Source organism: Herpailurus yagouaroundi, unplaced genomic scaffold (genome assembly GCF_014898765.1).
Source record: "Herpailurus yagouaroundi ecotype Mexico unplaced genomic scaffold, PumYag 194, whole genome shotgun sequence".
NCBI lineage: Eukaryota > Metazoa > Chordata > Mammalia > Carnivora > Felidae > Herpailurus > Herpailurus yagouaroundi.
In genome coordinates this window covers 3,661,890-3,687,523 of record NW_024412425.1, presented here as the reverse complement: position 1 = coordinate 3,687,523, position 25,634 = coordinate 3,661,890, and the positions used below count along the sequence as shown (strand labels likewise).

The window sequence follows — 25,634 nt, the reverse complement described above, 5'->3', positions numbered from 1 at the left end:
GAACTGATTTTTTTCCAAAGCGGGACTACTCACCCCGCGAACCCCATAATCACAGGAAAAGGCAGCCAAGTTCATGTGGTACAGAGTGCTGACCAGCAAAGCCTTAAGGGAAATGTAGTTCAAGGCCGGAAAAGCGGCCTTGCTGTTAACAGAAGGTAATCAAATACCAGCCTGGGCCAGGCCGCGGTGACCGTGTGGGCCGCGTCGCGGAGACTTCTGGGAGCTCTTGCTCGCCATCGGAGTGCGCAGGCGCAGCGCGCCGAGTGGACATTTTGGTCTTTGTCCGCGGGTCAGTCCGGCCCCTGGGTCCACGTGGCGCGAAAGTAGGAGGTGGGATGTGGGCGTCTTGGGCCGGTCGGGTCGGGGAGGTTGAAGGGGAGGTTTCTGAATCTATTGGGGCGCGGCGCGGGGATGGGGAGTGGGTTTTAGAGCTTCTGGCCTACATGTGGGGTGGGGGTGGGGGTCTCTGAGGAGGGTTCGAGCGTGTGTGACCCTGAGTTTGTCCGCAAGTTTGACTGGATGTTGGGATTATTGAGAAACTGTGGGTGCAGGATTGTATATGGCTGCATCTGAGGGGGAGATATAGACCAACATTGAGGTAATACTGAGTCGCACTTCCCTTGTCGAAAGTGCTGGTAAATACGGTGCCATCTTCGCGGAGTATGTTTATTTGAATGTTTAAAGGGGGAAAAAAACTAAGTGGTAAATTAAAAGTGAGTTTTTACATAAAAAGGCATTTACTTTTAATTGGAGCAGAATGTAGATCACCGTGATTTCTTATTTTTTAAGCAAACAAGAATATTTCAAAAGCACTTTTTGTTGTGAGGGAGCTGCAGGCGATCTCAAATCCTCTGATCTTCAGGTTATTTTAATAGGGCTACTATTAAGTACTAGACTAAATATCGACGTTACACTTTGAGCACCAGTGTCATATGATACAGAAAGCCTAGGATTAGAGTCAAGGGTTTGGAGTTCTAGGCTAGGCACAGTTATCCTCATTCTTTGAGGAAAATTTAGTTGTTGCAATGTTTATCCGTTAGTCTGACCTAGATTCGAAGTGTCCTAACTCCTAAATGAATCGAGGTGTTCCCAGATTGAGTGGATTCTGTAAAGAAATAAAGACAATTCGATCTGCAAAGATGCTTTTTCTAAGGAATCCCCACGGTCCTCCTTAGCGTAATAATAAATGAGATTTAAAGTTATTGGGCACCAATTTAATATCTACAAATCGATAGTATTCAAATAGACAACAGCCAGTTAGAAGACCTAATAGAAGAAAACTATTTACAATAACAATAAAAAAATTGAGAAATAATGTGCAAAGCTATTAGAACTCTAAAAAGTGCTAAGAGACATAACATGAGATGTTATTTAATAGATACATCGTGTGTTTCAACAGGAAGATGTCCTAAAGAAGCGTGTGTAGATTTAAGTGAATGTATTGTATTAATTCAGTGTGATCCTAATAATAGTATCTATGGCTTTTTGGGGGGTGGGGGAGAACTAGATAAGCTGATTCTGTACTTCACATGGAAAAATAAAGTAGAATAGAGAGTAAAACTCTGAAAAAGAAAAGCAGGGTGTGGGGATGCAGGAGTCCAGTGCTAACGTATTTTTATTTTTTAATTCCAGTATAGTTAACATACAGTGTTACATGTTTCAGGGGTACAATATAGTGATTCAGTAATTCTGTGTATTACTCAGTGCTCATCAAGATAAGTGTACTCTTAATCCCTTTCAGTTATTTCACCCATCCCCCACCCACCCACCTCCCCTCTGGTAACCATCTGTTTGTTCTCTACAGTTAAGAATCTGTTTTTTGGTTTGTCTTTTTTTCCCCTTTGTTCCTTTGTTTTGTTTCTTAAATTCCACAGATAAGTGAAATCATATGGTATTTGTCTTTCTCTGACTTATTTAGCTTAGCATTATACTCTCAAAATCCATCCATCTAATGGTAATGTATTTTAAGATCTAAATCCTCAGAAATTAAAATCGTGTTGGTGTTAGCATGAAGCAGGCCGATGAAGGGAAATTCGGCAACATCTATACTAACTACAAATGTATTTTCTTTTTGACGTGCTATTTCACATCTGGAAATTAATCCTACAAGTATACATACCTGCATTTGCTTAAAATGATACGGGTACAATCTTGCTCATTGCTGCAGTGTTTGGTATAGGAAAAGATGAGCGAGCCATCACTAAGAGATTGGTTTGAAAAATTAGATCCGCCTATACAATAGAATAGTACACAGGTATACGAAAGAATAAGGAGGAAGCTTTCTGTATACTGACACTGAAGTAACTAAGATGCCTGATGTATGGTATGCTTCATTTGAAGTAAGAAGGGACAGAAATAAGTATATATTTGTATTTGTTTCCATTAGAAAACTCAAAGATACACAAGAAACTAATAAATGGCTATCTCTGTTTGGGGTAGTAGTACTGGGATAGGTGGGGCAAGGGCAAATACCCTTTTATGTTTGTTTTCTAAGTATATGAATTTAGTATTTAAAAGTTAAAGTCTTTCTTTTTTTTTTTCCTTTAAAGGAGGACATAGGCTGTAGAGCCAGACTGTTAGTTCTTTCCTGTGCCACTTTGCACCTCGGTTTACTTAAGCCTGTGCCTGTTTCTCCTTTGATAATAGAGAAAAATAATAGTATCTGATTCACAGGGTGGTTGGTTGTGCAGATTGAGGAGTTCTGAGTGCCTGGGGTGTAGTAAGTAATGGCTAAGGGTTAAATAGCAGTATTATTACTATCTGCAAAATAATAGTTCCTTAGAAATAGTACAGCCACTTGTACTATTTCTGGTAGGAATTTCTTAAAGATTCAGATATATAGATGTTCTTTTTTTATTTCCATGTTTATTTAATTTTATTAAAAAAATTTTTTTAATGTTTATTCATTTTTGAGAGAGACACACCACTGCAAGTGGGGGAGGGGCAGAGCGAGAGGGAGACATAAAATCGAAGCAGGCTCCAGGCTCTGAGCTGTCAGCACAGAACGCAACATGGGGCCTGAGTCGAACCTGAACCCACGAGGCATGAGCGGAAGTCGGATGCTCAAACTGACTGAGTCACCCCAGGGGCCCTTTATTTTTTAAATGTTTATTTTTGAGAGTGAGAGCTCAAGCGAAAGAGTGTGGGGGAGGGGCACGGAGAGAGAGGGACAGAGGATCCCCCGTGATCTGTGCTGACGGCAGACAGCTCGATAGGGGCTGGAACTCAAGAACTGTGAGATCATGACCGAAGTTGGATCTTTAACCTACTGAGCCACCCAGGTGCCCCTGTTTTATTTTTTTAATGTTTATTTTTGAGAGAGAGAGAGAGTTCCTGCACACAAATGGGGAAGGGGCAGAGAGAGAGAGAGGGAGACAGAATCTGATGCAGGCTCCAGGCTCCCTGTCACCTTGGCTGGAACTCACGAATCTTGAGATCATGACCTGAACCAAAGTTGACCGCTTAACTGACTGACCTACCCGGGAGCCCCTATTTCTGTGTTTAAACTTTTTTTTTTTTTTTTAACATTTGAATTTATAACTGGAATGAAGAAGTTAGATTTCTGTGTTCAAGTTATATTCATCTGTAGAAAACCATCATTATCTTTTTCATGAGAATGTTCTTTGATTTCTGTGATGGTTACTTTCTCATGGTTCTAATTCAGAACCTCTGATGATATTTATTAAAAATCGCAACTGTGACATTTTTGGCCAGAGTGTATCAGAGATGATCTTCAAATTGCATAACATCAGGAGAGACATAGGATATGACGACTGGTCCATCATTAGTGATTGCATTTTCCCCAAAATGTAATCTGTATGGATTTACTTTGGTACCATACTAATGTTCATTTCCCATCAATTTAGTAAATAGGTTTTACTCTGATAAATAATCCTTGGTTAAATCAGTTTCTTCAGGGGTTGAATAGTGATGATAAAATTTCTTTTCCATTTATTTGCTGACCTCAAATTGTTTCAAATTTTTCTGACCCTTAAGCATCATTACAAAGTGTTCTAGTAACTGCAACGAGTTTTCTTTCTGATACTCCTATTACCACAGTTTTAGCTGATGGGCGGTCCTCCAAGCTCCTGCTGGTTCATTTTGACTTGTTGCTGTTTAACTTTGAAACTTTTATGCACTCCAAGCCCACTTTGTACCTTCCCTGTTACATTTGGAATTGGCTATTTCTCACAAGGAGCTCTGGTTCCCTTTATTAGAGGATGGTATTAGAGATGTTCTCATTTCTGCAGGGGTAATGTTCCAAGGCATTTCAGTGATAGAGCTAGAAAATCCATTTTTAAAAATACAGGTTTGTATAAGTTTCTAATTCAAGTTAAATTGTATGATATTTTTATCTAATAATTAGCTCCTAATTGTATTGTATAATAAAAATTTTGAAACATGTTAACATAATTTCTTATTTTCTTTGTTTTATCTTGCAGTATAAGAAACATGGTTTCAAAATAACATTACTGGTAGTAGTAGTAACCATGAACAACATACTTCATCACATGAAAAATTTCTTTGTAGCTATTTTTGTCCCTAGACTGTATTCCACTAAAGATGTATAGTTACTTTTTTGTTCTAAAGCCTTTTGAAATACTTTCTTTGAGGAACTATTTTACCAAGTTAATGTATAGTTGGGTTCATTTGTTTCAATTTGCCTTCCTGTTCAGGGACTGCTTTTTATTTATTTTTTTAAGTTTAATTTTTTTTTAATGTTTATTCATTTTTGAGAGAGAGAGACAGTGCGAGCAGGGGAGGGGCAGAGAGAGGGAGACACAGAACTTGAAGCAGTGTCTGATGTAGACACTGTCAGCACAGAGTCCAACATGGGGCTCGAACTCAGGAACCGTGAGATTATGACCTGAGCTAAATAAAGTCAGATGTTTAACCCACTGAGCCACCCAGGCACCCCCAGGGACTGCCTTTTAAAAAATGGATTTATTTTAAAAAGTAACTAATGGCTAAAGCCAGTAACTACCTGGCTGGCTCAGTAGAGCATGTGACCCTTGATCTTGGAATTGTGAGTATGAACCCTACTCTGGGTGTAGAGATTACATTTTTTTAACTTAAATAAATAAAAACTAAAAATAAAAAGAAACTAATGTATTTCTGTGATTCAACAAAAAAAATAAATCTCACAGAGATACCTCATCTATTCTGCTCTCCCCCATCACGTTCTTCTTTGTCTCATTCAAGTATAGTTTCTTGTTTATCCTTTAAGTGGATTTTTTGTTTGTTGAGCCACTAGTTCCCTCCTACCCGCACCCTCCTTTCATAAAAGATAGCATACTATATGCATCTTACTCCTCACTTAACCACATGTCTTGGAGATCTTTCTTAATCACATGGTTTCTTTGTGTTTTTGTTTGTTTTTTCATTTTAACTGCTATATAAATGAGATACCATTTGTGCATTTACCATGGTTAATTCAGTTGTTGGACATCTGTTCAACATTTGGGTTGTTTTCAATCTTTTGCTGTTACTGCAATAATGAATAATTTTGCTGTGTCATTTTGTACTTAATGCAGGAGTATCTCTAAACTAGATTGCTGTAAGTGGAATACCATATAGCTAGGTATTTACACTGCCACTAGCAATGTACAAGAGCACCTTCTCTGCTAGAACCTTACTATTGGAGTGTAGTGTTGAATACTTTTTGCCAAAGGCATAACTGAAAATTGGTATCTCAGTATAGGTCTTATTATATCCTTTATGAGGGAGGCTGGATATCTTCCATATGCTTAAGGGTTTCATGTATTTTTCTGGGAAGTGTCTGTTCATATCCTTTTCCTCATTTTTCTGTGGGGGTCCCATTTTCTTCTAGTAGCTGTACATTAGATAGGTTAGCCCTATGTTGAATGAGTTGTAATTTTCAAGTTGAAAAATTTGTTTTGACATTGTTCATTTATTTTTTTAAAAATTTTATTTTTTTAATGTTTATTCATTTATTTTTGAGAGAGAAAGCACAAGCAGGGGAGGGACAGAGAGAGACACAGAATGTGAAGTAGGCTCCAGGCTCTGAGCTGAGCCAGGAACCGTGAGATCATGTCCTGAGTGGAAGTCAGACACTGAGCCACCCAGGTGCACTTTAAAGATTTTATTTTTAAGTAATCTCTACACCCAATGTGGGGCTCAAACTCACAACTCTTTACAACTCTGAAATCAAGAGTTGTATACTCTACTGACTGATCCCGCCAGGTGCCCCAAGATGTCCATTCTTAATTCTGCTTTCTTTTCATTCCCTCCTTTTGAGTGACCTTTTCATTACTCAGTGTCTCTTTTAATTGTTATTTTCTCTTTTTAAATTTTTTGTAATTTCAAGATATTATTTAAATTCCAGACTTCACCACTTTAATATATAACATCCAGTGCTCATCACAATACGTGCCCACCTTAATAGCCATCACCCATTTAACCCTTTCTCCCCCCTCCTCTCCAGCAACCTTCACTTTGTTCTCTATAGTTAAGAGGGTTTGTTTTTTTTTTTTTTTAATGTTTATTTTTGAGAGAGAGAGAGTGCACACGGGAGGGGCCTGGGAGCGGGGTTGGGGGGGGGGGGACAGAATCCAAAGTGGGCTCTGCGATGACAGCGGTGAGCCCGATGTGGGATTTGAACTCAAAAACCATGAGATCATGACCTGAGCTGAAGTCGAATGCTTAACTGACCAAACCACCCAGGCGCCCCAAGAGTCTATTTTTGTTGTTGTGTTCTTTATATAGCTTTGTTATTTTATTTTATTTTAGAGAGAGTGTGAGCAGGGGAGAGTGGCAGAGATAGAGAATATTAAGTGGGCTCCATGCTCAGTGTGGAGCCCAACATGGGGCTCAATCCCATGACCCTGGATCATGACCTGAGCCAAAATCAAGAGTCAGACGCCCAACTGACTGAGCCACCCAGGTGGCCCAGCTTTGCTTCCTTTTTAAAGTTTTTTGTCTTTTGGAAAAATTCATTTTGTTTTCATTTCTTAATTGCTTTGTGGCAGTTATTTTTCAGGTGAGTTTGCTCAACTGTTGGAAATTGTGCTGTTTGTTTTCCCTCTTTTTGTTATAGTATCCTTATATGGATACAAACAATTATTTTGTTTACTTATGTTTGTGAGAAATTTTCTGAGACCAGTACCAGGAAAAAGGAAGCATAGGAGCATTTTATGCTTCAGAGCTCACCTGCCTCTTTTAGTGTTAAAAACAAAGGAGTTCCTTACCTCCTCTGGCTCAATGACCCTAACCTGGTTGAAGCCAACTGCTATCTCTATCTGCCTCTTTCCATAATTCTTCACAGTACTTGCCTTCTAGGATGATATATTCACCTTTAGAAGTTGCTAAATCTGGGGATGCCCTACTCCCAAGTGTTTTTTAAGCCTACTCCTTTCCCCACAGTCCTTTTCTGTTTAATCTAGGTCTTTCATCAGTTTCCTTTAGGGTGAGGCCTTACTCATTCAGTAAAGAATTACTAGCTGAAGATTTCTGAGCTTTTTATTTTTATTTTTTTAACATTTATTTTTTTATTTTTGGGACAGAGAGAGACAGAGCATGAACGGGGCAGGGGCAGAGAGAGAGGGAGACACAGAATTTGAAACAGGCTCCAGGCTCTGAGCCATCAGCCCAGAGCCCGACGCGGGGCTCGAACTCACGGACCGCGAGATCGTGACCTGGCTGAAGTCGGACGCTTAACCGACTGCGCCACCCAGGCGCCCCAGTTTCTGAGCTTTTTAAGTTCTTGGAATCCCCTGAAGAATTCCCAGTTTTTCCTAGGCTTCTTTGCAACTTCCTATGTAAGCTGCTTTTTTGGTTCTACATGGAATTGGGAGCGGTTTTTTGGTCCCTGGTTTTGTTGTTCATTATTAGACTGAGTTGTAACAGTTCTCACGGCCATTCTGAGAATGAGTATTTGCTAATTATTTCTGAGATCTGTTCTCTCAAAGATTTCTTACCATTGTGTAGTCTTTTTTGCTGTACCTACCATAGTGTTGTAGTTCCTGTACCATATTTGTTATTTTGGGTGTTTGGGGCTACACATATATAATTTGGAGTGAAGAGATTCTACTAGTTTTACAGCCCCATTATTCTTGATATATTGTATGGTTTTCAGGAGAAGTACTTGAAAGACTCAAAACTAATCAGCTACCATGTTCTTTGAAAACCTTTCCTTGCCTCCTCCATTGTTGGTGTTCATAGGATTCTGTCCTTCACTATATTTTTCATATACTGTGTGTATTCTCTAAGCAGTCACAGTCACATTCTACCTCTGTCTTCAGCAGCACTGGTATTCTGACAGCTGATAAATTGCCATTTCCTTCCTCAGCCTATCTGAGCTCCTTATGTATGTGTGCAGTTGCCTAATGGATATACCTGCCTGCATGTTGCTCAGAAACCTGACACTCTGGATGTCCAGAATATCAAACTTGATCTCCTTTCTCCTGCAAGGTTGTCTTCAGCCAACTCACCTTCTCCTGTTTCTCTCTGTATACATTAATGTTTAAATCACTTTCTTAGCCTTCCATCTCTGCCACAACCCAGCACAAATTGGTGACCAAGCCTTTTCAACATACATAGTAATAGTGTGTATGTAAGTAGTAACTTACGTTTTTTAGGATTTTTGTCTTTTTAAAAAAATGTTTATTTATTTTGAGAGAGCAGGGGAGGGGCAGAGAGGGGGGGAGAGAGAATCCTAAGCAAGCTCTGCACTGTCTGCGCAGAGCCTGACTCGGGGCTTGAATCCATGAACCGTGAGATCATGACCTGAGCTGAAAGCAAGAGTCTGACGCTTAACTAAGTCACCCAGGTGCCCCTGCCTTTTTTTTTTTTTTTTAACTTATTTTGAGAGACAGTGCATGAGTGGGGGGAGAAGAGTAGAGAGAGAGAATCCCAAGCAGGCCCCAGGCTCTGTGTGAAGCTCGATGTGGGGCTAGATTCCATAACTGTGAGATCACGACCTGAGCCAACATCAAGAGTTGGCTCCTTATCCAACTGAGCCACCCAGGTGCTTCAGGATTTTGCTTTTTTTTTTTTTTTAATATGATTTCAACTCTATAGAAAAGTTGGATTAGTTCAGAAAGTCCCATATACTCTCCCCAGATTTACCATTCACTTTTCAGGTTTTTGCTTTATTTGTCCTTCTCTCTCAAAATATGTGTGTATAATTTTTTTAACCATTTGAGACTAAATTGCACACGTGCTTCCTTTGTAAGTACTTCAGCAAGAATTTGCTAAGACCAAGGACATTGTTTTTCGTAACCACGGTGTAGTAACCAAAATTAGAAAATTTTAACATAGACACATTGCTATTACTTAATCCAAAGTCCATATTCAAATGTTGTCAGTTGTCGTAATGTTCTTAAAAATGTTTTTTTGAATGAATGGATGAACATCTATAGGACATTTCTAATATATGGTTTTACTCAGATTATAACACAAAGTAAATATTAGGACTCTAGGAAAACTTTCTGCAACTTTATTCTTGAATAGTGTAAGAACAATTTCCTACATATTGTATCCTGATGATTTAGTTCTAATAGGCATTCGCTGCTGTTGTCATAGAGATGAGTATTAAATTCATGCAGGAATAAGGGCCATGGTTAAAATCCACTCAGGAGCCCATGTGGGAATGTGGTGCAACAGAACAATAGCAACCAGTCATATAAAGTGTGAACAGCTTTTCTTTGTAAGTAAAATTCTGAGAAATAATTCTGTCTTTTGTGTCCCATTTCTGGATGTGTGGAAACTGAAATGGTTTAGTGAGTATCGCTTTGAAATTCAGGATTCAAATAGTCTTAGTCCCTTTGCTTATATAATCGTGTGCGCTTTAATCTCTAAGGCAAAAGGTCATTACTTCGTTCTTTTTCACAGGGCCGCTTCCTTGTGCATCCCTGGAGACTGTACCTTTTTCATCATTCAGAAGGCCTGGAGGCCCCAGGGCTCAGCCTGAGTTCTAGGATGGTACTTTGGCCCCCAGCATTAATATTCTAGTGCTGTGTCATTTCCCCAATAGCAGGTTATAAACCAACTACACCGTATGTGATCCTCTGTTGGAACAAGAAGACAAACTCTGGATGGTGGAGAACAAAGTGGAAAGGAAATTTGTTCAGGTGAGTGAATGACAAGGCAGGTCACAGTTGTTCAGGCAGCACTGACACCTCTGAAATACTCTTAAGATGTTTTCTTACAGGCTCTAGACTTTAAGTATTTACTTGGTATGAATTCTTAAGAGACCTGAGTTACATTTACAGTCATCATTTTTTTTTTTGCTTCAGTACTCTATTTAATTAGATTCTTAAGGGCCAGATGCCCCGCTTATCTCTATTCTGGATGTCAGCACTTCATACTTTATTTGTACTGCGTCTGTGATTGTTCTCTCTTTCATTGATACCCTCAGTTTCATACCTCCTAGTGTGTATAGACTCCTTTCCTCATGCAGTGTCTTTTATAGGTCTTAAGTCTTTATGTATTGTCTGACATTTAGGTTCCTTTTTATTATTTCCCATCTTCTTTCATTCTTTCAGTGGTTAAGTGCCTCCAAATTATATTTTACATCTGTAGTCATGCTTCCTATTGTCTTCTTTTCCACCTCCCCCATTATGTATCAACAAACTCCCGCCTCCCTTTCTTCTGCCCCCATATACCTCTTTCAGAAGTTGTTGCCTTAGAAATCACTTCTTTTCGGCTGTGTGTGTGTATGTGTGCATATGAATGTGATGAGTCTGTTTTTAATGTAATACATGAGCTTTCAAAATTTTTGAACATCCGGGTATACAATGGAAAGGTCGTCTCTTACCTTTGACCTTCAGTCTTACAGTTTTTTTTCAAAGATGCAGTTACTTTTAAGAGTTTCACATGTATCCTTCTTGAGGTAATCTATGAATAAACTAGCATGTATTATATATCTGTGCTGTAAATATGAATATATATGTATATAAGCCCTTAGTTTTCCTTTTCATACAAATGGTGGTATGTATTCTATTGCGTCCATAGTTTTGTTTTGTTTTGTTTTTTCTGGGAGAGATTCTCTATCAACACATTTATTTAACCTGTCTCCTATTTATGGACATTTAGGTCGTTTCCAGGCTTTTGAACACACAAGTGTTCCTGAGGAAGGAAGAGGAAGACAGTCTTGTGAGTAAATAAGTAAAAATATATATTCTATTAGATGGTGGTGAGTGCTTGGAGAAAATTAAAGTAAGGAAAACCAGCATAGACCAGGCTAGTTGGCCATTATAATTTTATTTTATTTTATTTTATTAAAAAAAAATTTTTTTTCCAACGTTTTATTTATTTTTGGGACAGAGAGAGACAGAGCATGAATGGGGGAGGGGCAGAGAGAGAGGGAGACACAGAATCGGAAACAGGCTCCAGGCTCTGAGCCATCAGCCCAGAGCCTGATGCGGGGCTCGAACTCACGGAGCGCGAGACCGTGACCTGGCTGAAGTTGGACGCTTAACCGACTGCGCCACCCAGGCGCCCATTATAATTTTAAATCTGTTGGTCAGGGAAAGGTCTCTAAGAGGGTGACATTTGAAAAAAAGATCTGGAGAATGTGCAAAGGGGGCATGCAGTATTTGATGGGAGAGCATTCATCCAGAAAGAATCAAAAGTGTTAAAAGCACTGAGGCTGGAGCTTGCTATTCAAGAAATTGACCAGGGCAGAGTACCTGGCACAGAGTGAGCAAAAGGGAAAAGGAATATGTTTGGTTAAGTAACAGGCTAAGTCTTAGACTTTGGCTTTTATTTTGAGTGATTTGGGAGACCATCAAAGGGTCTTGAGCAGAGGAGTAATAAGATCAGAATTATATTTTGGCTGCTGTATAGAGAAAATAAGGTATAGGGGGGCCAAGGCTAGGAGATAAATCAGAGGCTATTGCAGAAATCTAGCTAGGAAAATACTAGTAGTTGAGCTAGTGACAAGTCAGATTCTTGAGATACTTTAAAGAAAGAGCTGACAGGATTGGCTGATAAAGTGTGTTGGTTATAAGAGGAAGAGGAATCACTGATAACTCCCAAGGTTTTATCTAGAAGAGAATGAGTTAACATTTACTGAGATAGGAAGACTTCAGGAATTTTGGCAGATCAAGAAGTTTCTTGTTGATTTTGACATGTCTTCTGATCATCTAAGTCCATATTCATATAGGCAGTTAGATACACAAGTCAGGAATTTAGGGACATAGAAAGTTGTGACCTTCTGTTTTGCTGTACTAATAAGCTACTTTATTCACTGATGGTATCTCTGTATTGTCCTGCTGAGTCCTACTTTTCCTACCATTTTTTGATGCTGGTGGGTCCACCAAATCTTCTGCATTCAGCCTATGTTCCTGGATTCTGTTAAAAACAAGGTGATGATTTGGCCTTGAGGCTGTTCTTTATGTTTTCAGAGAGCATTGTACAAGAGAGCTCTTCCTAAAAACAGCAATGGCAGCTGCCTGCTAACATCCTTTCTCATAAGACATTAGAATTATATCTGTTTCCTTCTCTTATCAACAATGCAGTTTCCCCCTTTTTTCCTGTTTTTCTTTATCCTTCACAGATGTCAAAAGTGGGCAGAAATGTTCTTATTTTACCATTTAGAAGAAAGGATCTATTTATGCCATGTTTGAGTCACCCTTGTAGGAATTCTCTCCTACTTGATTGGTACTTTGATGACCTGAGATACTTAAGTGTTTTTCTTGTCTTTGCTTTTTTTTTTTTCCCTCTTACTGGAGGTGGCTCCTAGAACACGGCATTCTGCTTTTCCTCCTCCTCTTTTTTTTTTTATTTTTTAAAAATTTTTTTAGATTTTTTTTTTTCAACGTTTATTTATTTTTGGGACAGAGAGAGACAGAGCATGAACGGGGGAGGGGCAGAGAGAGAGGGAGACACAGAATGGAAGCAGGCTCCAGGCTCTGAGCCATCAGCCCAGAGCCCGACGCGGGGCTCGAACTCACAGACCGTGAGATCGTGACCTGAGCTGAAGTCGGACGCTTAACCGACTGCGCCACCCAGGCGCCCCTCTTTTTTTGTTTTTTAAAGTTTATTTTATTTTTGAGAGAGAGCGTGCACTCACGTGCGGGCAGAGAGAGGAAGACAGAGGATCCAAAGTGGGCTCTGCACTGGCAGCAGAGAGCCAATTGTGGGGCTTGAACTCACAAACCATGAGATCATGACCTGAGCCAGAGTCCAAAGCCTAACCAACTGAGCCATCAGGTGCCCCTAAAGTTTATTTTGAGACAGAGATAGAGCCGGGAAGGGGCAGAGAGAGGGTAAGAGAGAGACACTCAAACAGGCTTCCCACTGTCAGTGCAGAGCCCCATGTGGGGCTCAACCCCATGAACTGTGAGATCACATGACCTAAGCTGGAATCAAGAATTGGACACTTAACCTACTGAGCCACCCAGGCGCCCCTCAGGGCTCCTCCTCTTTACAAATTAAATCCCAGTGAAGACTCATTTATTCTGAAGTTAGAAGTAGCTCTATAGTATCAGTTTTTATTTTGGCACCTCCAGCCTTTTTGTCTTTCCCACCGTAATTTTACCTATTTATAGGATAAACAACTGTCTAACTTGCTTCATTCTTTTTGTGTCAGACAGTGAATTCATTAATATAATACCCAAATAGGAGATTTCAATTCATTATTTTCAGGTCCAAATATTACCTAAAACCAATTTCATAAAATGTCTTGATTGTTTCTTTGCTCATGGTCCTTGAGATAGGGTCAGCCAAGACTTTAAAGTAAAAAGATACACTTCAATATAATCAAGAGAGGACATATTAACTAACCGTAAATGTAAATGTGAACACATTTTCTCCTCTTTATAAAATGCTTTGAATCTTGGCTTTTGATTATGAAATGTTTTACCTCTTCAGGTCTTACTTATCATTTAAACATGTTCCCCTTTTATTGATCTTCCCTTTGTCCATCCTATCTCACATTTTCATGGAAATTCAAAAGTCCTGAGTAAATTCTTAGATATTTTTATATTTTGATGTCTGGAGTCTGTATTATAAACGTGTCGAGGGGTGCCTGGGTGGCTCAGTCAGTTAAGTGTCCACCTTCGGCTCAGGTCATGATCTCGCGGTTCATGAGTTTGAGCCCCACGTCAGGATCTGTGCTGACAGCTTGGTGCCTGGAGCCTGCTTCGAATTCTGTGACTTCTCTCTCTCTGCCCCTCCCTTGCTCACACTCTGTCTCTGTCTCTCAAAAAATAAATAAACATTAAAAAAAAATGTTTTTAGGGGCGCCTGGGTGGCGCAGTCGGTTAAGCGTCCGACTTCAGCTCAGGTCACGATCTCGCAGTCCGTGAGTTCGAGCCCCGCGCCGGGCTCTGGGCTGATGGCTGGAGCCTGTTTCCGATTCTGTGTCTCCCTCTCTCTCTGCCCCTCCCCTGTTCATGCTCTGTGTCTCTCTCTCCCAAAAAAAAATAAACGTTGAAAAAAAAAAATTAAAAAAAAAAATGTTTTTAAATGTGTTGAAAGGAAGGCCCATGTTCTTTCTGTTTCCAGTTTTGATTAAATATGAGATACTTGTTAAATCTGTGAATTGTGGGAGGGTTGTTACTATTTATCAATTCTTTTTCAGTTTTTTGTCTTAATATTTTCAAATATTAAAAACTTTTAAAGAGGAGTTCATCATTCTCTATACCCACTATGTAGATTCAGTAATTATTTTGCCATGTCTGTTGTATATGTGTGTCTATATTCCTGTGTATGCATATTTACATATGCTGAAACATATGACACTTCATCTCTAAAAAATTATGTATTTTCTAAAAAGAATGTTACCTGTCTACATAACCAAAATATCATTACTCCTTAGATGGATTAACCATAATGCCCTAATATTATGTAATAATCAGTCCATATTTAGATTTCCCCAGGATCTCTAAAATACTTTTTGTTTGTTTATTTTTTGAGAGGGAGAGGGAGAAAGAGACAGACAGAATGTGAGCAGGGGAGGGGCAGAAAAAGGAGGCACAGAATCTGAAGCAGGTTCCAGGCTCTGAGGTGTCAGCACAGAGCCCCTTCCACTCTGTGAGATCGTGACCTGAGCTAAAAGTTGGCTGCCAGTTGAACCACCCAGGAGCTCCTGAGGCCATTCTATTTAAAATTGAAACTCGGGGCTCCTGGGTGGCTCAGTCAGTTGAGCGTCCGACTTTGGCTCAGGTCATGATCTCATGGTCCGTGTGTTCGAGTCTCGTGTCGGGCTCTGTGCTGACAGCTCAGGGCCCGAAGCCTGCTTTGGATTCTGTGTCTCCCTCTCTCTCTGACCCTCCCCCGTTCATGCTCTGTCTCTCTGTGTCTCAAAAATAAATAAAACATTAAAAAAATTTTTTTTTTTTGTAAATTGAAACTCTACCCTGTTCCCTGTTTTTTTTTTTTCCTCCCTAGCACTTAAAGCTTTTTAACAAACCATCTCCTTTATCTGTCCACTAGAATGTAATCTTGCTGAGGATAGCTAATTTTTTCAGTTTTGGTCAGTACTGTTTATCCCTAGAGCTTAGTAATGGGCCAGAAAGAAAAAGGTATTTGTCAAATGAGTAACGAGAAATGTTTGGAGTAGCAGTTCTCAAAATTTCACTTTCTTTCAAATAACAGCTTATTTACATAAAATTCACATAGTACAAAATCCATCATTTTTCAGAGTGTACAATTCAGTGGTTTTAAGTAATATTTGTAAGTTGTACAATCATTACTACTAATTCCAGAACATTTTCATCCCTACAGAAGGAATCCTGCTACCCATTAGTAGTCACCTTTACACTCTTACAACTTGAGGACCACCTGAATCTTAAAAGTTCTCATAGCAAGAAAAAGATCTATGTATGTGTATGGTGACAGAGGTTAACTAGACTTATTGTGATCATTTTGCAATATATACAAATATCTAATCATGTTGTACATCTGAACCTAATGTTATGTCAATTATACCTCAGTTTTAAAAATTAAAAAAAAGGTTAGTGGTAAATTTTATGTCATGTGAGTTTTGCCCCAATTGGAATAATAAATAGACTTGAGGACCTTATGGTTTATGAGGATTTTAGTGATATTTACCTTATTTAAAAGTAAAATTGGGGGGCAAAGCTGGTTAAGTGCCCAACTTTGGCTCAGGTCATGTCTCCGGGCTCATGAGTTTGAGCCCCGTGTTGGGCTCTGTGCTCACGGCTCAGAGCCTGAAGCCTGCTTCAGATTCTATGTCTCTCTCTCTCTTTCTGCCCCTCCCTCATTCATGCGCGCGCTCTCTCTCTCTCTCTCTCAAAAATAAACATTTAAAAAAACAGTAAAATTGAGAAGCTTTAAAAATGTATTTATTTAAAAATAATCTCATTACATATGAACCTAAATTATATTTCTTAATAAAAATAATTTTCCAAAGTGAAAAAAGTTGAGTGAGAAGAGTGACAGATGTTTTTCATATCTGTAAGTATCTTTAATGTCTGGTTTATAGAAGATAGCTAGATTCTCATTTCTGCTCTTATAACATGTTATTTTGGTTGAAGTGTACAACAGAATTGTGGCTTCACACAAATGAAGTTAGAAAGGAAGAAATACTTCAGTAGGCATCTTTTCAAATAATTGTGGATATTCTTTGGTACTATGCCAATATGTGACATAATTTTTCAAGATTAGCTACAATATGGAATTTGAAACTCTGTATTTTTTTGTTCTCTTAGATAGTCTTTTGGTCTGTGTTAAAATTTGAGTGGATCTCTTACCCATGCATGACTTCTGTAACATCATGCATTTGTCAATTGAGTTATACAGATCTTTGAAATATTTGATATTATCTTATCGAATATTTGATATATGGTGTCTCACCATATAATATCAAAACATATTTGTTAACATCACCACCAGTTTCATTAGAGAAGTCTTTTAATATTGGGAAGCTATCGATCTCATGGTGGAGAATACAGGTTTTCCAAAATTCTAATGAAAAAATGTTTATTTTTGAGAGAGAGAGAGAGAGAGAGAGAGTAGGAATAGGGGAGACAGGCAGAGAGGGGAGGACAGAGGATCCAAAGCAGGCTCTGTGCTGACAGCAGAGAGCCCAATGCAGGGCTCGAATTCACAAAGAGTAAGATCATGACCCAAGCTGAAATCAGACGCTTAACTGACTGAGCCACCTAGGCGTTACAAATTTCTCATTTTGGTTGAAAATTCAAATTTTGTTGTGCTGTCAGTTGTTTTCCTTGAAATGGTTGTCTCAATTGGTTCTGTCTCAAGAAAGTACCTGCTGAATAATACCCAAGTCTGAATAACCATAATTTGTAAGGCAGTCATTAATTTATTAAAGTTAATTAATGGTGCTCTATGAAAAAAGTGCCCCGTGAAATAAAGTAAAAACGGTGCTCCATGAAACAAGTGCCTAGTTTACTCATAACTTAAATAACTTTAAGACATCACCTTCAGGAGCGCCTGGGTGGCTCAGTCAGTTAAGTGTCTGACTTTGGCTCAGGTCAAGCCCCGTGCTGGGCTCTGTGCTGACAGCTTGGAGCCTGGAGCCTGCTTCATATTCTGTCTCCATCTCTCTTTCTGCCCCTCCCCTGCCTGTGCACTGTCTCACTCTCTCTCAAATACAAATAAACACTAAAAAAAATTTTTTAAAGACATCATCCTGAGACCAGTATCATCCTTTCATGTACAGCAGAAGTATATGTGCACATGTATAGAATGTTATTTATCATTGTACTTTGTTTCTTTTCATGGAATTTATATTTGTCATACTTTTGTTTGCTTGGTTTTCTGTACTTAGCACAGACTCCTTTGGAGACCTTAGAATAGTTAAAAAGCCTAAAACCTAGTTTCCACATGGCCAAATGCATGGAGAAATTTCTTTCCATTTTTTTCCCATGGAGATTTACTTGTAGAATTTTTGTCCTCCTTCTCGAGGCTGAACTGGCTGTACTTTGGCCTGATAGCTCTTATCTTGTTTTTCGTCACCATTATCAAAGACCTTTTTTCATTGTTTTTCCCGTATTATAACCCCTCTTTTATGGATTCTGTATCTGTTGCTTTCTGTGTGTACTTTTAGTGGAGCACATCTAATAAGATCCTCAGGAAAGGTGCATTGAGGTAAAATTTTTTAACATTTGCATATCTGAAAAATGCCTTTTCCCCTTTAGATTGGTAGACTAAGCTTAGAATTTTCCTTCAGAATTTTGTCTTGTAGCTTCTTGTGTTTCTGTTGAGATATTTGGTGCCGTTCTATTTGTGTTCCTTTGGGTGATAATATATGTGTGTGTGGTTGGGTGATATGTGTACTTATATATTGTAGTTTGGTTTCTTTTAATTTATGTTCCCTTTTTCTTTTGAAAAGTCTTGGTGCTATGTCTAGGTATATGCATCTTTTATTATTCATCATGCAAGGTACTAAGTGTGTTCTTTATTTTTTATTTACTTAAAAAAATTTTTTTTAATGTTTGTTTATTTTCAAGAGAGAGAGAGCGAGAGCGCGCGTGAGTGGGGGAGGGGCAGAGAGAGGGAGACACAGAATCTGAAGCAGGCTCCAGGCTCTGAGCTGTATGCACAGAGCCCAACGCGGGGCTCGAACCCACAAACTGTGAGATCATGACCTGAGCCAAAGTTGGACGTTTAACCGACTGAGCCACCCAAGTGCCCATAAGTGTGCCCTTTAAGTCTAGAGATTCATGACTTAGAAGAGAGGAAGTTTTTTTGTTGTTTTTTTTAATGTTTCCCTCTAATCAGTTTTCTCCTTTTTTTTTTTCCTGGAACTTACTTCACTCAGCTAATATATTGCCTTGGTTTATGCTCTGAATTTGTCTTTTTAAAAAAAATTTCTTAAAGTGTAATTGGCATACATTATATTAGTTTTAGATGTATAACAATAATTTGATATTCATATATACTATGAAATGACCATCAGAGTAAGTTTAAGCCATACAGTAGTTCCCATGCTGTACATTACATTCTCATGACTTATTTTATAACTGAAAATTGTACTTTTTCACCTATTTTGCCCACCCCATCTCTGGCAACCATCAGTCTGTTCTCTATGAGCTTGTTTTGTTGTTTGTTGGTTTGTTTAAGAATCCACATATAAATGAGATCATACATTATTTGTCTTTCTCTGACTGACTTCTTTCACTTACCATAATGCCCTCAAGTTCCATCCAGGCTGTTGCAAATGGCAAGACTTCATTCTTTTTTTTTTTTCATGGCTGAATAATACTCCATTGTATATAGGTACCATATTTATCTATTTGTTCATCTATTGATGGACATTTAGATTGTTTCCATATCTCAGGTATTGTAAATAATGCTGCAGTAAACATGGGAGTGCATATTTTTGTCTTAGTGTTTTCATTTTTGGAGATATTCCCAGAAGTGAAATTGCTGGATCATACGGTTCTGTTTTTAATTTTTTGAGTAACTGGCATTGAGTTTGTCATCTTTTTTTTTTTTTTTAAGACATTGAATTTGTCATCTTTTTTTTTTTTTTTTTAAGATTATTTTTAAGTAATCTCTACACACAACGTGGGGCTTGAACTCACAACCCAGAGATCAGGAGTTGCATACCCACTGACTGAACCAGCCAGATGCCCCCAAATTTGTCTTCTTAAAGCTTCTACCGGGAAATACTTACCATTGTGCTTATATTTCATTGGCCAAACAAGGTAGGTGGCCATGCTTGAGTTTACTAGGGTGAAGCAATATAATCCTTCTGCATTAAGATGACCCTGTTATTAGTGAATAATACAATCTACCTTCCCACTCTCCATCTTAAGATGAACGGAACTTTTTGTTTCTTGCTTATAGAACCTTGTTATTGTTTCACTGATAAAATATCTTCTATCTGATTGGCTTTAGGTTTTGTTGCTGTGTGCTGTGCCTTACCTTTATTTCCTCAAACTTTCTTTATTTTTCTTTTTTTTTTTTTAATGTTTTAATGTTTTAAGTTTACTTATATTTGAGAGAGAAAGAAAAAATGTGAGTGGGGAGAGGGAGAGAGAGAATCCCAAGTGGGGTCTGTAGTGTTAGCATAGAACCTGACGTGGGGCTTGATCCCACAAACCATGAGATCATGACTTGAGCCGAAACTAAGAGTCAGATGCTCAACCAACTGAGCCACCCAGGTGCCCTTCTTTTTCTTTTGATGTTGATCTGTCGTATTAGTAGGGGTCCCTCAAATGTCTGGAATATTAGCTGTACAGTCATATTTAAGACTGATTCATTAAGATTATCATAAGCTCTTTAATGCCTGGGTGCTTTTAGTCATCTGGTAGGTTTCAGTGAATCAAAAGTAAAATGCAACTGTTCCTTAAGCAGCCTGAGGTGATCTCCAAAAATGGTTTGCTATTCACTTGACCCAGAAAACCCTACAAAATCATGCAAATCAAGAGGTTCAAACCTTTGTGTTCATTTTAAGAACACCTGTGAAACTGCTGAGGCCATCAAGGGTATGCATATCAGAAAAGCCACCAAATGTCTGAAAGAGGTCACTTTGCAGAAGCAATGTGTGTCATTCTATCACTACAATGGTAGAGTTGGTAGGTGTGCCCAGGCCAAGCAGTGGGGCTGACACAGGGTCAGTGGCCCAAAAAGAGTGCTGAATTTTTACTACATAAGCTTAAAAATGCAGAGAACAATATTGAACTTAAAGGTTTAGATGTAGATTCTCTGGTCATTTAGCACATCTAGGTGAACAAAGCCCCCAAGATGCAACATAGAACTTACAGGGCTCATGGTTGGATTAACCTGTGTATGAGCTCTCCCTGCCATATTGAGATGATCCCTACTGAAAAAGAGCAGATTGTTCCTAATCCAGAAGAGGAGGTTGCACAGAAGGAAAAGATATCCCAGGGGTGCCTAGGTGGCTCAGTCAGTTGAGCATCCAGCTCTTGATTTCTACTCAGATCGTGATCCCATGGTTCGTGAGATTGAGGCTCACATTGACATTGCTTGGGATTCTCTCTCTGCCCTTCACCTGCTCATTCTTTCTTTCTCAAAATAAATAAACTTAAAAAAAAAAAAAAGAAAGAAAGAAAGAAAGTAAAAGATACCCCAGAAGAAACTGAAGAAACAAAAACTTAATGGCTGGGGAGTAAATTCTGCATAAAATAATGCAAATAAAAGTTAAAAAAAAAAAAAATGTTGGGCTTCTGGATGGCTCAGTCAGTTAAGCATCTGACTTTGGCTCAGATCATGATCTCCTGGCTTGTGAGTTTAAGCCCCATGTCGGGCTCTGTGCTGACAGCTCAGAGCCTGGAAGCCTGCTTTGGATTCTGTCTCCCTCTCTCCCTGCCCTCCCCTGCTCTCTGTCTCTCAAAATAAATGTTAAAAAAAAAAAATTCAGAATTCACTACTTTATATAAAAGAAAAAAAATAAAATGCCACAAGGTGCCTGGCTGGCTTAGTTGATGGGCGTGCGACTCTTGATCTGAGGGTTGTGACTTTGAGCTTCACATTCGGTATAGAGATTACTTAAAAATAAAATCTTAAAAAAAAAAAAAAAAAGGTAAAATGCCTTATGGACCCAGGATCTCTGAATGATTATACTGCTTTACACAAACCCTGCTGGCCAGGTCCTTTGTTTTAGCTTAAACAAACAAAAAAATGACTACAAATGACAACCATCTTGGAAGGGTATCCTGCTGAGGTTTTTCATGTGCCTTTCAGGTTCTCCTGGTATATTTACCTGGTTGACAGCATTTTTTGCCATTAGCTGCAGAATATCTTGGGACGTTCCACCATATTATGTATAGATTTAATCCCATTGATTTCTGTGTAGCACCTTTCCCTTGTCCTGTCATTTGCTGGGTGTCCTGGATTCTGGAGCTTCTCTGAATAAATTTCTGCATCGAATAATTTCCATTCATACAAAGGAGTGGTCCTTTGTCTTCCTGACAGGGAAAGTAGTGCTCCAATGGCAACTTACATGATCTTTTTTCCAGCTACCATCCTTTATTCCTTCTTTTGAGGTACTTGATTCCCTCCATTTCCTGAGTCTTTCTGATATTTTGTGGCATAAATTGGCTTACTTGACATCGGCATCTTCTTCTGCAGCACCTTTACATACTTGAACTTCCTCAGCTCTGCTGCGTTGAAAATTTTGTGTGCTTTTGTTATTGGAAAATTTGTTGATGTCTGTGTATACTGATGTCTCTGATCATACCTTTTTTTCTTGTGAGCTTGTACCCTTGTCTGTTTAATGAGATTTTGGAAGGAAGCAGTTACTGGTTAATTCCTTCCCTTTTTTTAGGTATCCTGGGAGACTTTCTCAATTTTATGTCATCTTTTTATCCTACTTGTTAATTCTTCATTGTTTGTGACATTCAATTTGCTGAGCTAATTAATGGGAAAGATTATTTTTCAAGAGTAATCCTTAAGCTTTGTGTGTTACTTTGAATGTTAATTTTCTGTGAAGATACCTCCACAAAGGTTTTCTTCTCAAAAGTTACTTGGTGACATTGGTCATGAGGCTTTTTTCTTACTGTGAGATGGGCTTCCAAAGTTCATCCCACAGCACAATCCATAATTTTATTACTAGTAATGGGAAAATTTATAAATAATGATAACGTAAAGCTAACATTATTGGGTGCTTATCATTTGCAGCCACAGTACTAAACATTTTATACATTAACTCCATTGAATGATGATTCTTTGTACTCCGTTTTAGAAGAAGCCTGAGAAGATGATGAGCAGATAGAGAGGCAACAAGATTTGGGAGGCAAGTTGCATCCATCTCCAGTAAAATACAGACTGAGGAAAAAAAGCAGTGAACTAAGAAAATTGGAAGGATACTTCTTCTGATCTCAGACCTTATATCTTTAAGGAAACACCTTTTTCAACTTACCTGGAAAGAGTGTGAAACAAAATTTAGACTTAATTGTGAGGGAAGTTGTGTAGGGGAGAATCATTAATTTAACTAGGAAATCCTGCCTCTGCTTGCTCCTTATGCTAATAACCCCCTTTAAGTGTAAATCAGTGTGGAAATGTCTTCAGTTAAAACCATTTGAACTCCATAGAAAAACCCTATGAAATTACTGAATGTGGCAAAACTTTCACTCACATGTCACACCTCATTAAATGTAGAAGTCAGGCTTAAGAGAAACCCTGTTCTAAGGAATACTGAAGAGCCTTTAGCTAGATGACAGATCTCTGAGCAGAAGAAAATTTTTTACTGGAGAGACACCAGTGAATATAACAAAACTTCGTTGATCATTAGAAAATTTGGACAGAAAGCTTTTAAATGTACTGAGTATGATATAGTCTTCTCTCGAACTTTATCCCTTCCTCTATATTTGAAAGGTCATACACAGAGAATCCTTACAAATGTAAGAAATATGGAAATTCCTTCAGCCAAAAGTAAATCCTAATTCATCAAAAAATTCATACTGGAGAGAAACCTTGTGAATGTGGGAAAGCTTCCATTCAGATGTCACACCTCAGTCAGCAGAAAATTTGTAGTGGGGAAAACCCCTTTGCCTGTAAGGTATGTGGGAAAGTCTTCAGCCACAAATCAAATCTTACTGAGCATGAACATTTTCATAACAGAGAGAAACCTTTTGAATGTAACGAATGTGGAAAAGCCTTTAGCCAGAAGCAATATGTTATTAAACATCAGAACACCCATACCGGAGAGAAGCTTTTTGAATGTAATGAGTGTGGAAAATCCTTCAGCCAGAAGGAAAACCTTCTCACCCATCAGAAAATTCACACTGGAGAGAAACCTTTTGAGTGTAAGGATTGTGGGAAAGCTTTCATTCAGAAGTCAAACCTCATCAGACACCAGAGAACTCACACAGGAGAGAAGCCTTTTGTATGTAAGGAATGTGGAAAAACCTTCAGTGGCAAATCTAACCTTACCGAGCATGAGAAGATTCATATTGGGGAGAAACCCTTTAAATGTAGTGAATGTGGAACAGCTTTTGGCCAGAAGAAGTACCTCATAAAACATCAAAACATTCACACTGGAGAGAAACCCTATGAATGTAATGAATGTGGAAAAGCCTTCTCTCAACGAACATCACTTATCGTACATGTGAGAATTCATTCAGGTGATAAACCTTACGAATGCAATGTATGTGGAAAAGCTTTCTCTCAAAGTTCATCTCTTACTGTGCATGTGAGAAGCCATACAGGTGAGAAACCCTATGGTTGTAATGAATGTGGGAAAGCTTTCTCTCAATTCTCAACCCTTGCTCTGCATTTGAGAATACACACAGGTAAGAAGCCTTATCAATGTAGTGAATGTGGGAAAGCTTTTAGCCAGAAGTCACACCATATTAGACACCAGAAAATTCATACTCATTAAAAAACCCTGTAAATATCTTAAAAATTGGAAAGTGTTCATCAGGAATTTAAACCTCATAGCACATCAGAAATGATCATACTGAAAGAAGATATCACAAATGAGGAAAACAAAAGCTAAAAAGTTACTGGACACCATGGAATTTATACTGAAGAGAAAGACATTTATATGATAAAAATCCTGGGCCCCCAGAAAAGCTGATGGCCTAGGTAATGCTGAAACTTTAGACGCATTTCCACCAAACATGCTTCTTATTGCTGTCTGCATTTATCTGGAGATCTTCACCAATGTAATCAAAATATAAGTTTTAAGTATTGGCAAGGAAGAGACTTTTATGGTATTGATTTAGTAGAACAGAAGAGATTCTGGAAACACCTATGCATCTATTAAAATTTAGAATATGATAGAAATGGCAATAGGAGGTGAGAAGATAATGGGACTATGTAAAAAGTGATTTGGAGGTAATTTGTTCTCCAAGGAAAAAACAGACCATGAACTATAAACAGAGGTAAGAACCAAGAGGATAAGAACAAGAATATAAGCTGTATACTGAAATGGTTATGACCTTGGGAGTAGGGAGACATTCCTTATAATAAGCTCAAAAATTCTCTGAATTTCTATGCTTAGGAAATATGTACCAGTCTGCTTACTGTGGCATGATTTGTAGTTAGCCATAAGTTGGAAACACCTTAAATGCCCATTGGGAACAAAATGGAAAATACTTATGATGGAATACTGTATATCTGTAAAATTTAGCAAATGAGATCTATATTACAGAGAAAGATCTCAAAAATCATGTTGAAGGGGGAAAATGAAGTTGCAGAATAACATATATTACAATGCATTTTGTAAATTTTAACTAAAACTTTACTCACAAAATTCAGTACTATGTATTGGTAATGGATAAATATATGTATGTATGTTTTTAAAATGCTTTTGAAATGGATTGGAAGGATACAGACCAAACTCTTGATAGTGGTTGCTTGTGAAGAGTGGAGCAGGGAAGGGGATGAGTGTGGGAGGGAGGGATGGGATGGGGACTGTTTAAAGGGGGGGTTTCATTTTTATATATAAATATCCATTTCTCTTAAAAACTAAAGACTGCAAGTAAATATATCAAAATACTGGATAATTCTGATTGTGGTATATGGATATCTTGTCTTATTTTTTGTACTTTTCTGTATTTTTAAATTTTCTCAAAATTAATAAGAATGGGGGTGAGGATGGGAACACTGTACCTATAGAAATCATGTTCTAATGGATTCATTCCCAATCAAGTACTAAACTTTTTATAGAAAATATTTCTAAAATTTTATCAATGATGAGTGGATGGACTTGCTCTCTATGTAATATGAAATTATCTATTTTATTAAAATTAAAAATGATCACATAA

At 38.3% G+C, this 25,634-nt stretch overlaps 1 protein-coding gene and 1 pseudogene across 6 annotated transcripts; both read left to right on the top strand.

The window, feature by feature from the left end:
- Positions 1-42: 42 nt before the first annotated feature.
- ZNF146 (zinc finger protein 146) lies at positions 43-25,634 on the top strand. 6 transcript variants are annotated; one of them, XM_040445778.1, is made up of 4 exons: positions 43-155; positions 9,853-10,091; positions 11,056-11,115; positions 22,607-25,634. In XM_040445778.1, the coding sequence occupies exon 4, from the start codon at positions 23,366-23,368 to the stop codon at positions 24,242-24,244; it is 879 nt and encodes a 292-aa protein (XP_040301712.1). In that variant the 5' UTR covers positions 43-155; positions 9,853-10,091; positions 11,056-11,115; positions 22,607-23,365; the 3' UTR covers positions 24,245-25,634. The 6 variants fall into 6 exon arrangements, with proteins under 6 accessions (XP_040301712.1, XP_040301715.1, XP_040301709.1 ...); XM_040445781.1 differs by lacking the exon at positions 43-155 and adding an exon at positions 240-330 and having other exon boundaries at positions 9,995-10,091; XM_040445775.1 differs by lacking the exon at positions 43-155 and adding an exon at positions 241-330.
- LOC121011380 (60S ribosomal protein L17-like) lies at positions 20,040-20,855 on the top strand (annotated as a pseudogene).

Bases quoted from the DNA above. Each gene is read 5' to 3' on its own strand.
- ZNF146 (XM_040445778.1), top strand. From the start codon at position 23,366: ATGTCACACCTCAGTCAGCAGAAAATTTGTAGTGGGGAAAACCCCTTT.